Source organism: Pipistrellus kuhlii, unplaced genomic scaffold (assembly GCF_014108245.1).
Source record: "Pipistrellus kuhlii isolate mPipKuh1 unplaced genomic scaffold, mPipKuh1.p scaffold_m20_p_39, whole genome shotgun sequence".
Lineage (NCBI taxonomy): Eukaryota > Metazoa > Chordata > Mammalia > Chiroptera > Vespertilionidae > Pipistrellus > Pipistrellus kuhlii.
Genome location: NW_023425539.1, coordinates 2,966,803 through 2,978,914, shown reverse-complemented (window position 1 = coordinate 2,978,914; position 12,112 = coordinate 2,966,803). Strand labels below are relative to the sequence as shown.

The window sequence follows — 12,112 nt, the reverse complement described above, 5'->3', positions numbered from 1 at the left end:
ATTTTTTTTAACATGTATTGTTATGGGAAAACGCGTTTCACATAACGAACTTTTCGCATAACAAACTTGCTCCTGGAACGAATTAAGTTCGTTGTGTGAGGCACCACTGTAATAAAGAGGTAATATGCAAATTGACCATCACTCCAACACATAAGATGGTCGTCCCCATGTGATCAAAGATGGCCACCAAAGAAGGCCGGCAGGGGAGGGCAGTTAAGGGGTACCAGGCCTGCAGGGGAGGGAACTTGGGAGGGACTAGGCCTGCAGGGGAGGATAGTTGGAAGGGACAAGGACTGCAGGGGAGGGCAGTTAGGGGTGACCAGGCCAGCAGAGGAGGGCAGTTGGGGGTGACCAGGCCTAGAGGGGAGGACAGGGGAAACCTGGCCAGCAGGGAAGGGAAATTAGGGATGACCAGGCCAGCAGAGAAGGGCAGATAGAGATGACCAGGTTGGCAGGGGAGGGCAGTTAGGGGTGATCATGCTAGCAGGGGAGGGAAGTTAGGGGCAATCAGGCTGGAAGGGGAGTGGTTAGGGAGTGATCAGGCTGGCTGGCAGAAGCAGTTAGGGTGGGCAGGCAGGCGAGCGTTGGGAGCCAGCAGTCCTGGATTGTGAGAGGGATGTCCGAATGCCCTCGAGGGGTCCCAGATTAGGGAGGGTCCAGCTGGGCTGAGGGGCATCCCCCCTCCCATGCACAAATTTCGTGCATTGGGCCTCTAATACACACACATACACACAGATGCACACACTGAGTGACCAGATTATTATGATCTGTGAATTTATAATAATCTGGCCACTCAGTGTATATCCTATATAATAAAAGGCTAATATGCAAATTGACCCATCAACCAGGAGTTTGACCAGCAGGCAGGCTGGCAAACCTCCCATGTCCCCTCCCCCTGGCCAGGCTAGCAGAACCCCACCCATGCACAAATTCATGCATCGGGCCTCCTCTAATATATATATATCCTGAGTGGCCAGATTATTATGCATTCAGAGATCATAATCTGGCCACTCAGTGTATATATACGTGAGTGAGTGTGTGTGTGTGTGTGTGTGTGTGTGTGTGTGTGGCCTTATGCACAAAACTTGTGCAAGGAGCTCGCCCTCACAGCCCTACCTGCCCCAGTGGGTCCGAGCAGCCAGAAGGTCATCCAGATGGTTGTTCTGCTGATGTTCAGTCTAATTAGCATATTAGCTTTTTTTTATATAGGAAATGTATACTCATAATTTTTCTTACCCTGAAATATATGCTTGTGTGTGTATATCCTGTATACAAACACACATGCATGTACATGTACATATGTTTCAGGGTAAAAAAAAAAAAAGTCTAGTTTATACTGTTTAAACTCACAAGAGTTTAAACTCGCATAAGAATATGAGAAAAAATAATAACCTCTCTGTCTTCCACAAGCAGTGTGTATGGTGCTAAGCTGAGGATGGAGTATGGGTATATGTTAAGGGCTGAATTGACTTCAATTTACCTTCCAAGCCTTCCCCTGGAAATTGAAAACCCTCACAGACTCAAAAGTTCCAAAATAGTTCATCAGACAGATTCTGCCAGTACAATTATTCTCTAAATAGGAAGACAGATTCTTGATGCTTTCTATCCTACCATCTTCTCAGAATATTCTGCCAGCAGTGATAGATATTTGTTACTTTATTAATCTTTAGGATTTTATAACATGTGAAAACGACTTTTCCAAAACTTCGTTTGGCAAATTCAAGAATTGAAGGGAAATGTATTTTACTTTTTGTTTGTTTATACCATGAACAACAACATCTGGAGGAAAACATAAAATTATGTTTTAAAACCTAGCTTTAAAAGATATACCTAATTTCATCAGGGCTGCAATAATTAAATTTACTTTTCAAATCAGATCTAAGAATGCCTTTTATGCTACTAAAAGCCAAACATGCCAGAAAAATATAAGAGAATCTGTAAACACATTCTTCAGAAACAAAGAGTACTTCAGTGAAATGAAAATTCTTATTCCTGTCAAGTGGCTAGGAAAAGAGCTTTTGTAAGTGTGCACTTATCAATTTAAAGGGGTTACTCCATACAGTGGCAGAAGTCTAGAACGAGAGGACAGCTCATTACACCCCCTTGTGGCCACACCCAAATGTTTATAAACAGCTTGAAAGTTTTTGGATGGAGATGGAGATTTAGATTTCAGAAGGGCCAATAGCAAAAGATGTTCAGTTCAGTGTGATCGTTAGGACCAGTTTTTAATAGATGGAAAACTCTACTTTTGTAAATCAAACATATGTGTTATATATATATATATATATATATATATATATATATATATATATATGTATGTATATATATCCCTGTTTACAATGGACTTTTCTTTTCCACTTTCTAAAAATATTAAAGTACAATGAGATACTACCACACATTGATTAGTATGTCCACTATCCAAAAAACAGAAAATAACGAGTGCTGTTGAGGATATGAAAAAATTGAAACCCTTGTGTACTATTGGTGGTAGTGTAAAATGGTCCAGTATGGTAGGTACTCAAATAACAACAACAACAACAAAAAGAATTACCATATGACCCATAATTCTGGGTATATATCCAATTAAAATCAAGGTTATAAGAAATTTATACAACCATGTTCATAGCTACATTATGCATAATAGCCAAAAGGTAGCAGCAACACATATGTCCATTAACAGAAGTATGGTAAACAAAATGTGGCATTTGCTTGCAATAGAATATTATCCAGCTTTAAAAAGGAAAAAATTCTGACATATGCAGCAACATGAATGAACCTTATGCTAAGTCAAATAAGCCAGCCACAAAAGGGCAAACATTATATGAATCCACTTATGTGAGGTACCTATAGTAATCAAATTCTCAGAGATGAAAATAGAATGTTGGTTGCCAGGAGCTGGGTTAAGGGGAGGTTCAGGAATGATTATTTAATGGGTATAGAGTTTCAGTTTTGGAAGTAAAATATTTTCTAGGTTAATATATTCTTTAACTAGAATATGTACTGAGGGAGAAGCACACTTGTCTTCTTTTCACAGACAAAAGATGGAGATTACAGTGCATTTATTGTCATTATATTTAGACACATGAACAAATTATTTCATCAAACAGGCTGGAATTAAATGAAATCATATCTCAAAAGTAAAAAATAAACAAAGATAAAGAAAACTTGATGAGGTAGCAGAGACAGATCTGGAGGAAAGATTTTTCCATAAATTGAATGAGTTCGTAACACAACACTATGGTGAAACTATATCTTACACAAAGACATGCCTGAATCATTTTTAATAAAACTATCATTTCTAGTAGATATGTCAACATTATTTTATTCTCATTTATTCATTCCACAAACATTTACTGAGTGCTAACTACATGCTAATTGCTGTGGATACTGAGATAAAAGACACAGTAACTGTACTCATATTTTGAAAGATGAAGAAGTTGGCTGTCATGAACAGTGCAACAATGAACATGAGTGTACAAATTTCTCAAGACCTGGCTTTTAATTCTTTTTTTGTAAATACCAAGAAGTGGAATTGCTGGATCATATGGTAATTCTATTGTTAATTTTCTGAAGACTCACCATTCTTTAATCATTTAACAGTCCTATCAATAGTGCACAAGGGTTTAAATTCTTTGAATCCTCAACAACACTTACTATTATTATTATTTTTTCAGTAGTGGATATCCTAATTATGTAAGTTTATATCATGTAGTTTTGATTTGCATTTCCCTAATGATTAGTGATGTTGAATACCTTTTCATATGTTTATTGGCCATTTGTTTACTTTTTTTAAAGCAATGTCTGTTCAAGTTCTTAGAAATACATATTTTTATGGATTTTAGAGAGGAAGGGAGATGAGAGATAGATGAGAATCATTGATCGGTTGCCTCCTGCACATCCCCTACTGGAGATCAAGCCTGAAACCTGGGTATGTGCCCTGACTGGGAATCCAATTGTGACCTCTGGTTCATAGGTGTACGCTCAACCCCAAGCCACATCAGGTGAACTCTTTGCACATTTTAAAATTTAGGTTGTGTTATGGTTAATTTTATGGTTGACTAGGCTTAAGGATGCCCAGATATTTGGTTAAACATTATGTCTCTGAGAGGGATTCTGGATAAGATTAATATTTGAAACAGTAGATTGAGTAATGCAGATTGTCCTCTCCAATGTGGGAAGGTAAAAAAGAATTCACTCTTTCTGCCTGACTATCTTTGAGCTAAGGCATTTGTTTTCTACTGACTTCAGACTTAGACTGGAAGTTTCACCATCAGCTCTCCTGGGTCTCCAACCGGCAAACCTTGAGACTTCTCAGCTTCCATAATGTGTGACTCAATTCCTTAAAACAAATATATCTATATATTTCCTATTGATTCTGTTTCTCTGGGATTCCCTGACTAATATAGATTTTGGTACTAAGAAGTAGGGTTCTACTATAATGAATACCTAAGAATGTGGAAGGGGCTTTGGAAGTGGATAATGGGGTAGAGGCTGGAAAAGTTTTGAAATGTGTGCTAGAAAAAGCTAAGATTGCTATGAAGGGAGTGTTAAAGGCAATTCTGGTGAGAACTCAGAAAGAAAAGAGGAGAGCTGGAGAAAAAGCTCTCCTAGTTCTTAGAGTACATAATAATTATGAATAGAATGTTGGCAGAAATGTGAGCAGTGAAAGTCATTCTTATGAGGTCTCATACAGAAATGAGGAATATGGTATGGAGGAAAGGCACCCCTTGTTATAAAGCAGCAAAGGACTTAGCTGAATGGTGTTTGTGTTCTAATATTTTTTTGAAAATATAGTTTGTAAGAGATGAAACTGGATATTCAGTTCAGGAAATTTCTAAGCAAAGTATTGAAGGAGCAGCCTAGTTCCTTCTTCCTTCTTATAGTAAAATGCAAGAAGAGAGAAATGAATTGAAGAAGGAATTGTGAAGCAAAAAAGAAATTAAGGATTCGAAAAATTTTCAGCTTGTCCATATTGCAAAACAATAGAACATGTTCCTAATTGAATATGAAGTTATGGTGGCCAACTATTTTGTAAGGCGATTAATTTGTAAATCAATTGGTCATCTAAACAGAAGCCAGGATTGGGATTATCAGCAGAAATAGTGCCACCTGAGGCTAAAAAAAAAAAAAAAGAAAAGAAAAGAAAATGATTCAAAATGAAGGAAGTATGAACATCATTACTCTTCAAGAAAAAGGAAGAAGGACCCCAAAGGCAATTTCAGAGATCGTTAGGGCTGCTGCTCTCACCACAGGACTAGAGTCTAAGGGACAAGGTTGCCTCTATCTTGGTTCAAAGGGCAGTACCACCACCCAGAAGAATGTCATGTAGGTCAGCTATTATAGAACATAGCATGGGTAGCACTTCAAGGGAGCCAAAGGTGCAGGGTTGTCCCATGGGGATGATACCACCACCTCAGTAATTCCTGAAAAAAAAAAAAAAATCACTGCCCTGTTGGGCCAGAAGGCAAAGTACCAAACCAAAGAGGATAATTCTTGAGCCTTAAGATCTAATGAGATTTGCCTCTCTAAATTTTGGACTTACTTGGGTCCTGTTACCTCTTCTTTTTACCTATTTTTCCCTTTGGGAATGGTAATGTGTATTCTATGACTGTCCTACCATTGTATTTTGAAGTACATAATTTACCTGGTTTCACAGGTTCATATATGGAAAAGGATTCTTCCTCAAGTCTCACCCATATCTGATGAGACTTCGGACTTTGAGATATAGAGTGATACTAGAATGAGTTAAGACTTTTAGGACTGTTGGGATGAAATCAATATATTGTAGTTTGTATGTGAGAAGGACATATACTGGGGGAGTAGCAGGGGTAGAGTGTTATGGGCTGAATGTTTGTGTCCCCCCAATTCCATACATTGAAGCCCTAACCCCCAATGTGATGGTATTTATTTATTTTTATTTTTAAATATATTTTACTGAATTTTTACAGAGAGGAAGAGAGAGGAATAGAGAGTTAGAAACATCGATGAGAGAGAATCATCGATCAGCTGCCTCTTGCACAACCCCTACTGGGGATGTGCCTTCAACCAAGGTACATGCCCTTGACCGGAATCGAACCCGGGACCTTTCAGTCCGCAGACTGACGCTCTACCACTGAGCCAAACAGGTCTCGGCCAATGTGATGGTATTTAAAGACAGGGACCTTGGAGAGGTAACTAAAGTTAAATGATAACATGAAAGTAGGATTAGTGGCCATATAAAAAGAGGAAGAGACCAGAGCACCCTCTCTCAGCCATGGGAGGACTCAGCAAGCCAGGAAGAGGGTTCTCACCAGGAACTAAATCTGCCTACCCAATGATTTTAGACTTTCCAACCTCTAGAACAATGAAAAATAAATGCCTGCTGTTTAAGTACTAGGTCTATATTATCCTATATAATAAAAACCTAGGTGGCATCATGCCCTTGGTTGACATTGTCACAAGAGGGCCACCTAAGATGGCTGTCCTCACTTCGTCACAAGATTGCCACCACAAGATAGCTGGCAGGGGAGGGAGTTGGGGGTGATCGGGTCAGCAGGGGGAGGGAGTTAGGGGTGATCGGGTCAGCAGGGGAGGGCAGTTGGGGGGGGGGCGATTGGACCAGTAGGGGAGCAATTAGGTTTCGATCAGGCCAGCAGGAAGTGGTTAGGGAGCTATCAGGCAGGCAAGCAGGCGAGTGGTTAGGAGCCAGCAGTTCTGGATTGTGAGAGGCAGTTGGACATCCTCCAAGGGGCCCCAGATTGGAGAGTGTATGCTGGGCTGAGGACAACACCCCTATGCATGAATTCTGTGCACTGGGCCTCTAGTTTTGTTATAAGAGCCCGAGCTGACTAAGTTAGATTGTTTGGGTCTTTTGTTGTTGAGTTGTAAGAGTTCTTTATATATTCCGGAACTTAACCCTGTATATGATTTTCAAGTATTTTCTCCTATTTTCTGGGTTGTCTTTTCATTGTTTTTAAAGGCATCATGATTAGGTCTAATTATATTAAAAGTACTTTTAACTTATGACTTTTCCAATAAATGACATTTGGCAAAAATAAGAGATCATTAATGCAACATCTTCTTTATTACCTGAAACTGGCATTAGTTTAATGATATACTGTTTACTCTTTAATTCCCTACTACAAACCACAACTGAACCTATAAATTGACAAGATGAGTTTAGGCATGCTCAATCAAGAGATGCTAACTCAATGCTTGTTCATTCTGTGGTAAGTGATGAAGAATGGCAGAGAAGTAGCCAAATATACAAAAATCAACCTCTTACATATAATCTAGATACAAGGGGCATTCATTTGACACTCGTGAGAAGTTTATTTGCTTTAAGTCAGACTAAAGCAATTAGAGTTAGAAATAGCTTGGGAAACATACCGTGTAAGAAATTACAACAGAAAGTAAATTTTGATTTTTTAAAATAGGTGCTACTAAATTTTTCTTTATTTCTTATTTTTATACAGAATCCTTTCTTGTGACTAAAAGAAGCCTATAAATACTCTCTGCTAGTCATATTAATGATTTATTAATAACAATTTTTTAAACAGGGATCTTTGTGATTCTTAATGGCTTGACAATTCAGTGCTGTGAATAGAATAGACTTCACTGCTTCATCATTTTTTGGAACAACAATTATCTCCATAGATGCCAAGCCAATACATAGAGCTCAGTATTAACCCAAAGACTTTTAAATTTGGTCTACTAGAAAGTTTAAGAATCTTCTGGAATTCTCTTTCATTCTAATGGAAATAAGATTATGATGCCTCTGGTAAGCATTCAGCTAAAATTTCTTCTGGTATCTTTCTATCAATCTATCTATCTAGACACTTCACTATCAGATATTCCCTAAGCGCCATTAAGCTTTAAGCCTATTTTTTTTTTGTGATAACCAAAACAGGAAAAATATTGTCAATAACCTTAGTTACTGAGGAAAAGGAACTTTTTATGTTAGGTTGTAGTTTATAAGAGTGAGGTATATATCAACAAACACCTGGTAGTTCATCTTTAAGGAAGCATTTCCTTTAGCCAGCTTTTCCACAATGAGCATGCTTATTGTACCCTTTCCCTGTATCATCCAGAATGGCTCATGTGATTGAGTTCAGAGGACACAAGTGTGGTATCATTTAAATGACCATGTAGAATTTGTGAGGACTTTTTCTTGTGGGAGGGAGAAAGGAGGTAATATAAATATAACATGTAAATGTTATATTTATATTACCTCCTTACTTAAACGAGGTAATATAAATATTGGATGTCTCATACTTCTTGGATATCTCATAATGTTTTTCTTTTAATGGCAGCATAATTTTTTCTTTTACTGGTACCATTATAATATGCCCACTATTCAGAGTGAGCGAGTTTCATTATATTTGAAAGTACTGGGGATGTTACTCAGTATAACCTTTGTATTTAGAAAGGGAAATATTAAGCAGTCTGTAGGAAATGAAAAGTATCAAAATGAATGACAAACATAAGTTTAAAGTTGAAGGCTGAAATGTTCTTCAGTTGATATTTTCTTAAAAGATAAGGAAAGTTAGCTTTTTTATTACTCAAGATAGTTCTGAATACTTGGACCAAAACTAGACCAACAATGGCCTTTCTGCATTTTTAAAAAAGCAATCTAACATTTTTTTTTTTACTGAGGCATAATTAACATATAAAATTATATTAGTCTCAAGTGTACAACCTAATGCAATCTACCATTTTAATTCTGAGGCAGTAACTGAATTCTTAAAGCAATCTTATTTTGAGAGACCAATTAAGCATTTTGGAAAAGTAGGATAAGCTAATATGAAAAGACGGAAGAAAAATTAGAGAAAGAACATTAATTACAGAAATGCTATAGGATATGGCCATAGATGTGAAATAAATCAGGCAAAGACAAATACCATATGATTTCACGTATATGTGAAATCTAAAGGACAAAATAAATGAAATAGAAATAGACTCACAGATACAGAGAACAGACTGACAGTTGACAGAGGGGAGATGGGTTGAGGGGCTGGGTGAAAAGGTGAAGAGATGAAGAAGTACAAATTGGTAATTATGGTTCAGAACAGTCACAGAGGTGTAAATTATAGGATAGGGAAGGTAGTCAGTATAATAATGACTATGTATGGGGCCAGGTGGGTACTTGAAATATGGGGGAACCACTCTGCAAAGAACATGATTGTCTAACTACTATGCTATACATCTAAAACTAATACAGGATAATATTAAATGTAAACTGCAATAGAAAAACAACAACAAAAAGAAAAGCTATAGGATTTAGAGAATAAACATACCTCCTGGGCTGTGATCGGCATTCCTCCTCTCCACTGTCTGCCTCCTGTATAGACAGGAAAATGAAAAAAAAACAACAACAATTTACAACCTGAGGTCTCATATCACAATATCAACAGTGAAATTTTACTAAGCTTTATATGTAGGAACATCTTTTTCATGCTGTGTATTAACTAAGCTTTACATGTAGGAACATCTTTTTCATGCTGTGTACTTGAAATAAATTCTCTATAAAAAACGACTTTAACCCAGGAGGTTGATCTATATTAATAGAAGTTATTCCTGAAGGCAACTTCAAAAATAGTCTACAAATTTCATTGAAAACAAAGTACTAATCATTGAAGAATTACCTCTAAAAACCAACTCAAGATGTTATATTATTGTTACATATGTTTTTATGCTACTTCAAATTCACAATGACCTATTAATGATTCTGATCCCCAAAGAACAACCTAAACAATGAGCACACTTCACAAAGTGCTCATTATCAAATCACCATGACCATCAACATAATGGCTATTACTTACTAAGTATTTATAACCATTAGGCATCTTTCTCAACACTTTGTCCTACTTATTTCTTATAAACTCAAAAGGTTGATGGTCCATATTTTCACTGATTCTAACATATATAATTTAGGATAAATCAATGTGATAAAAAAATTACTGAATCATAGTTTGCCTGCAATATTTATTTTTTCTTAGTGGCACATAAAATAGAGTGTGTTATAACCTATGTGTGGGAACCATGCCAGAGTCGTCAGATACTCAAGACCAATTAGAGAGTGAAGGCCTTGTTAGTATGGCCAAGACTACTCTAACATGGGAATCTTAGTTAGAATGTTCAAGGCTAAGATGCCATACACAGGTACAAGGACAGGAATTGCACGGTACAATGCTCACATGTACCTTTCTGTAGCCAAAATGATTGATGTAACTATTGGCAAGACACCTCTTTTTGTCTAAATAGTGTTAAAGTAGGTTACTGACCAGCCAGTGTGCTGGGGAGAAAAGGCAGGCACAGAGGATGCAGCTATGCTATAAGGCTGGTGCTGCTGCGATATGAACGGGGAAAAGGCTGGGAGAGGTGAGAGAGGCTGGAGAGGCTACTGAGGCTATAGCTCTAAGGGAGAGCGTAGGTGCCACTGCTATGTAAGGCAGAAGGTCCAGAGGTAGCATGCAGCTGCTCAGATAATAGCTGTGGGTATAGCTGCCTCTTTGTAGGAAAGATGTATTCACTCATCAGCCAGTGTGTGACTACCTATATGGGATTTTGCAGTGAAGAACTCCATCTACCATCCAATGTCCCAAGAAGGTCCAGTGCCTGGCAAAGGGGCTCAGACCCAACAGTTAGTGTGGCAAGTAGCAGAGGCTATGTGAGCCAGGTCCACCAGCCCCACTGGTGAGATCTAGCTGTCCCCCCCTCACTCACACAAACACATCCACCACACATCCACACACTCTCTTTCACTCCCTCACTCACTCTCTCTCTCAATGTCGTCCTGCTTGGCCACCATCTGGGAATCCTCCTGATTTTATTTATTTTAAGAGAGAATGGAAGGGAGGGAGGTAGGAAGAGAGAGAAAGAGAGAGAGAGAGGGAGGATTGGTTGCTTCCCACATATACTCCGACCAGGGCCAGGAATGAATGTCCAACTGAGGTAACTGCCCTTGACCAGAAATTGAAGCCATGACCCTCTGATACACAGACTAATACTCTATCCACTGAGCCACACTGGCCAGGCCTGATATACACATTCTTATACATGTCCTTTGGTCTGCATGCACAAGAATGCCAACAGGATATATACCTAAGAGTGGAATTAGAAAATTGTAGAGTCAGTAAAGGTTCAAATTTATAAGATAGTGCCAAATTATTTTCTAAAGTGGCTGTGCTAATTTATATTCCCCCCAAGAAGAAGCGAGAGTTAATTAATGTAAACCCTAGTCAACACTTGGAATCATCAGATGTTTTCATTTTTGCCTGTATAGTGTTTATCTCATTATTGTTTTAATTTGCCTTGCCCTCATTACTAATAAGGTTGAACACCCTCTTACATGTTTATGGGCCATTGTTAGCTTCATACCCTTCCCTCATATATAAGTGAGCAGATCAAAAAGGGGATACTTTAAAAATGAGCAGATTAAAAGGGGGATAATTCAAATTATTTTCAGCTCTTTGGTGAATTTTTCTACCAATGAGAATTGTGATGAGAGCATGTAGACAAGTAAAAAGCAAAAACACCCTTGATACTTCCTTAGAGGGCACAAGGGGCCAAAACCAGTTGCATGTACAAAGATGAATAACATTTATTGAGCATCACTATGGGCTTTAAGTAACTTTATATTATTTTATTTAATATATACCAAAACCCTATAGGACTTGCTCAAGGTCACCTGGTGAAAGAAATAGACTTACAAGTCCAGGAAGCGCAGAGAATACCAAACAAGAGTATCCCAAAGAGGCCCACACCAAGACACAGCATAATTAAAATGGCAAGGGTTAAGACAAAGAGAGAATCTTAAAAGCAGCAGGAGAAAGGCAGTTAGTTACCTACAAGGAGCACCCATATGACTATCAGCTGATTTCTCAACAAAAACTTTACAGGTTCTTTGAACATCCTTTTAACCATTGTTTTAAACTCTATATTTGGGAGATTGCTTGCCTTCATTTCAATTAGGTCTTTTTCTATGAATTTCTCCTGTTCCTTCATTTGGGGAATGTTTCTTTGTCTCTCCATTTTGTCTGCCTCTCTGTAATTGTTTCTATGTATTAGGTAGATCTATGATGCCTCCTGGTCTCGGTATCATGGCCTTGTATAAATATCTTGTGGGGCTTAA

General features: G+C 38.0%; 1 protein-coding gene across 17 annotated transcripts in view; it reads right to left on the bottom strand.

The window, feature by feature from the left end:
• Positions 1 to 12,112, bottom strand: part of SSH2 (slingshot protein phosphatase 2) — a 211,806-nt gene that overhangs the window by 120,611 nt on the left and 79,083 nt on the right. For 16 of the 17 annotated variants that reach the window (XM_045571045.1, XM_045571049.1, XM_045571042.1 and 13 more), the window contains one exon: positions 9,276 to 9,319. In XM_045571045.1, coding sequence (XP_045427001.1) covers positions 9,276 to 9,319 — 44 coding nt within the window. Of the gene's footprint in view, positions 1 to 9,275; positions 9,320 to 10,262; positions 10,322 to 12,112 lie in introns of those variants that run through there. The other variant, XM_045571046.1, reaches the window with a different exon arrangement.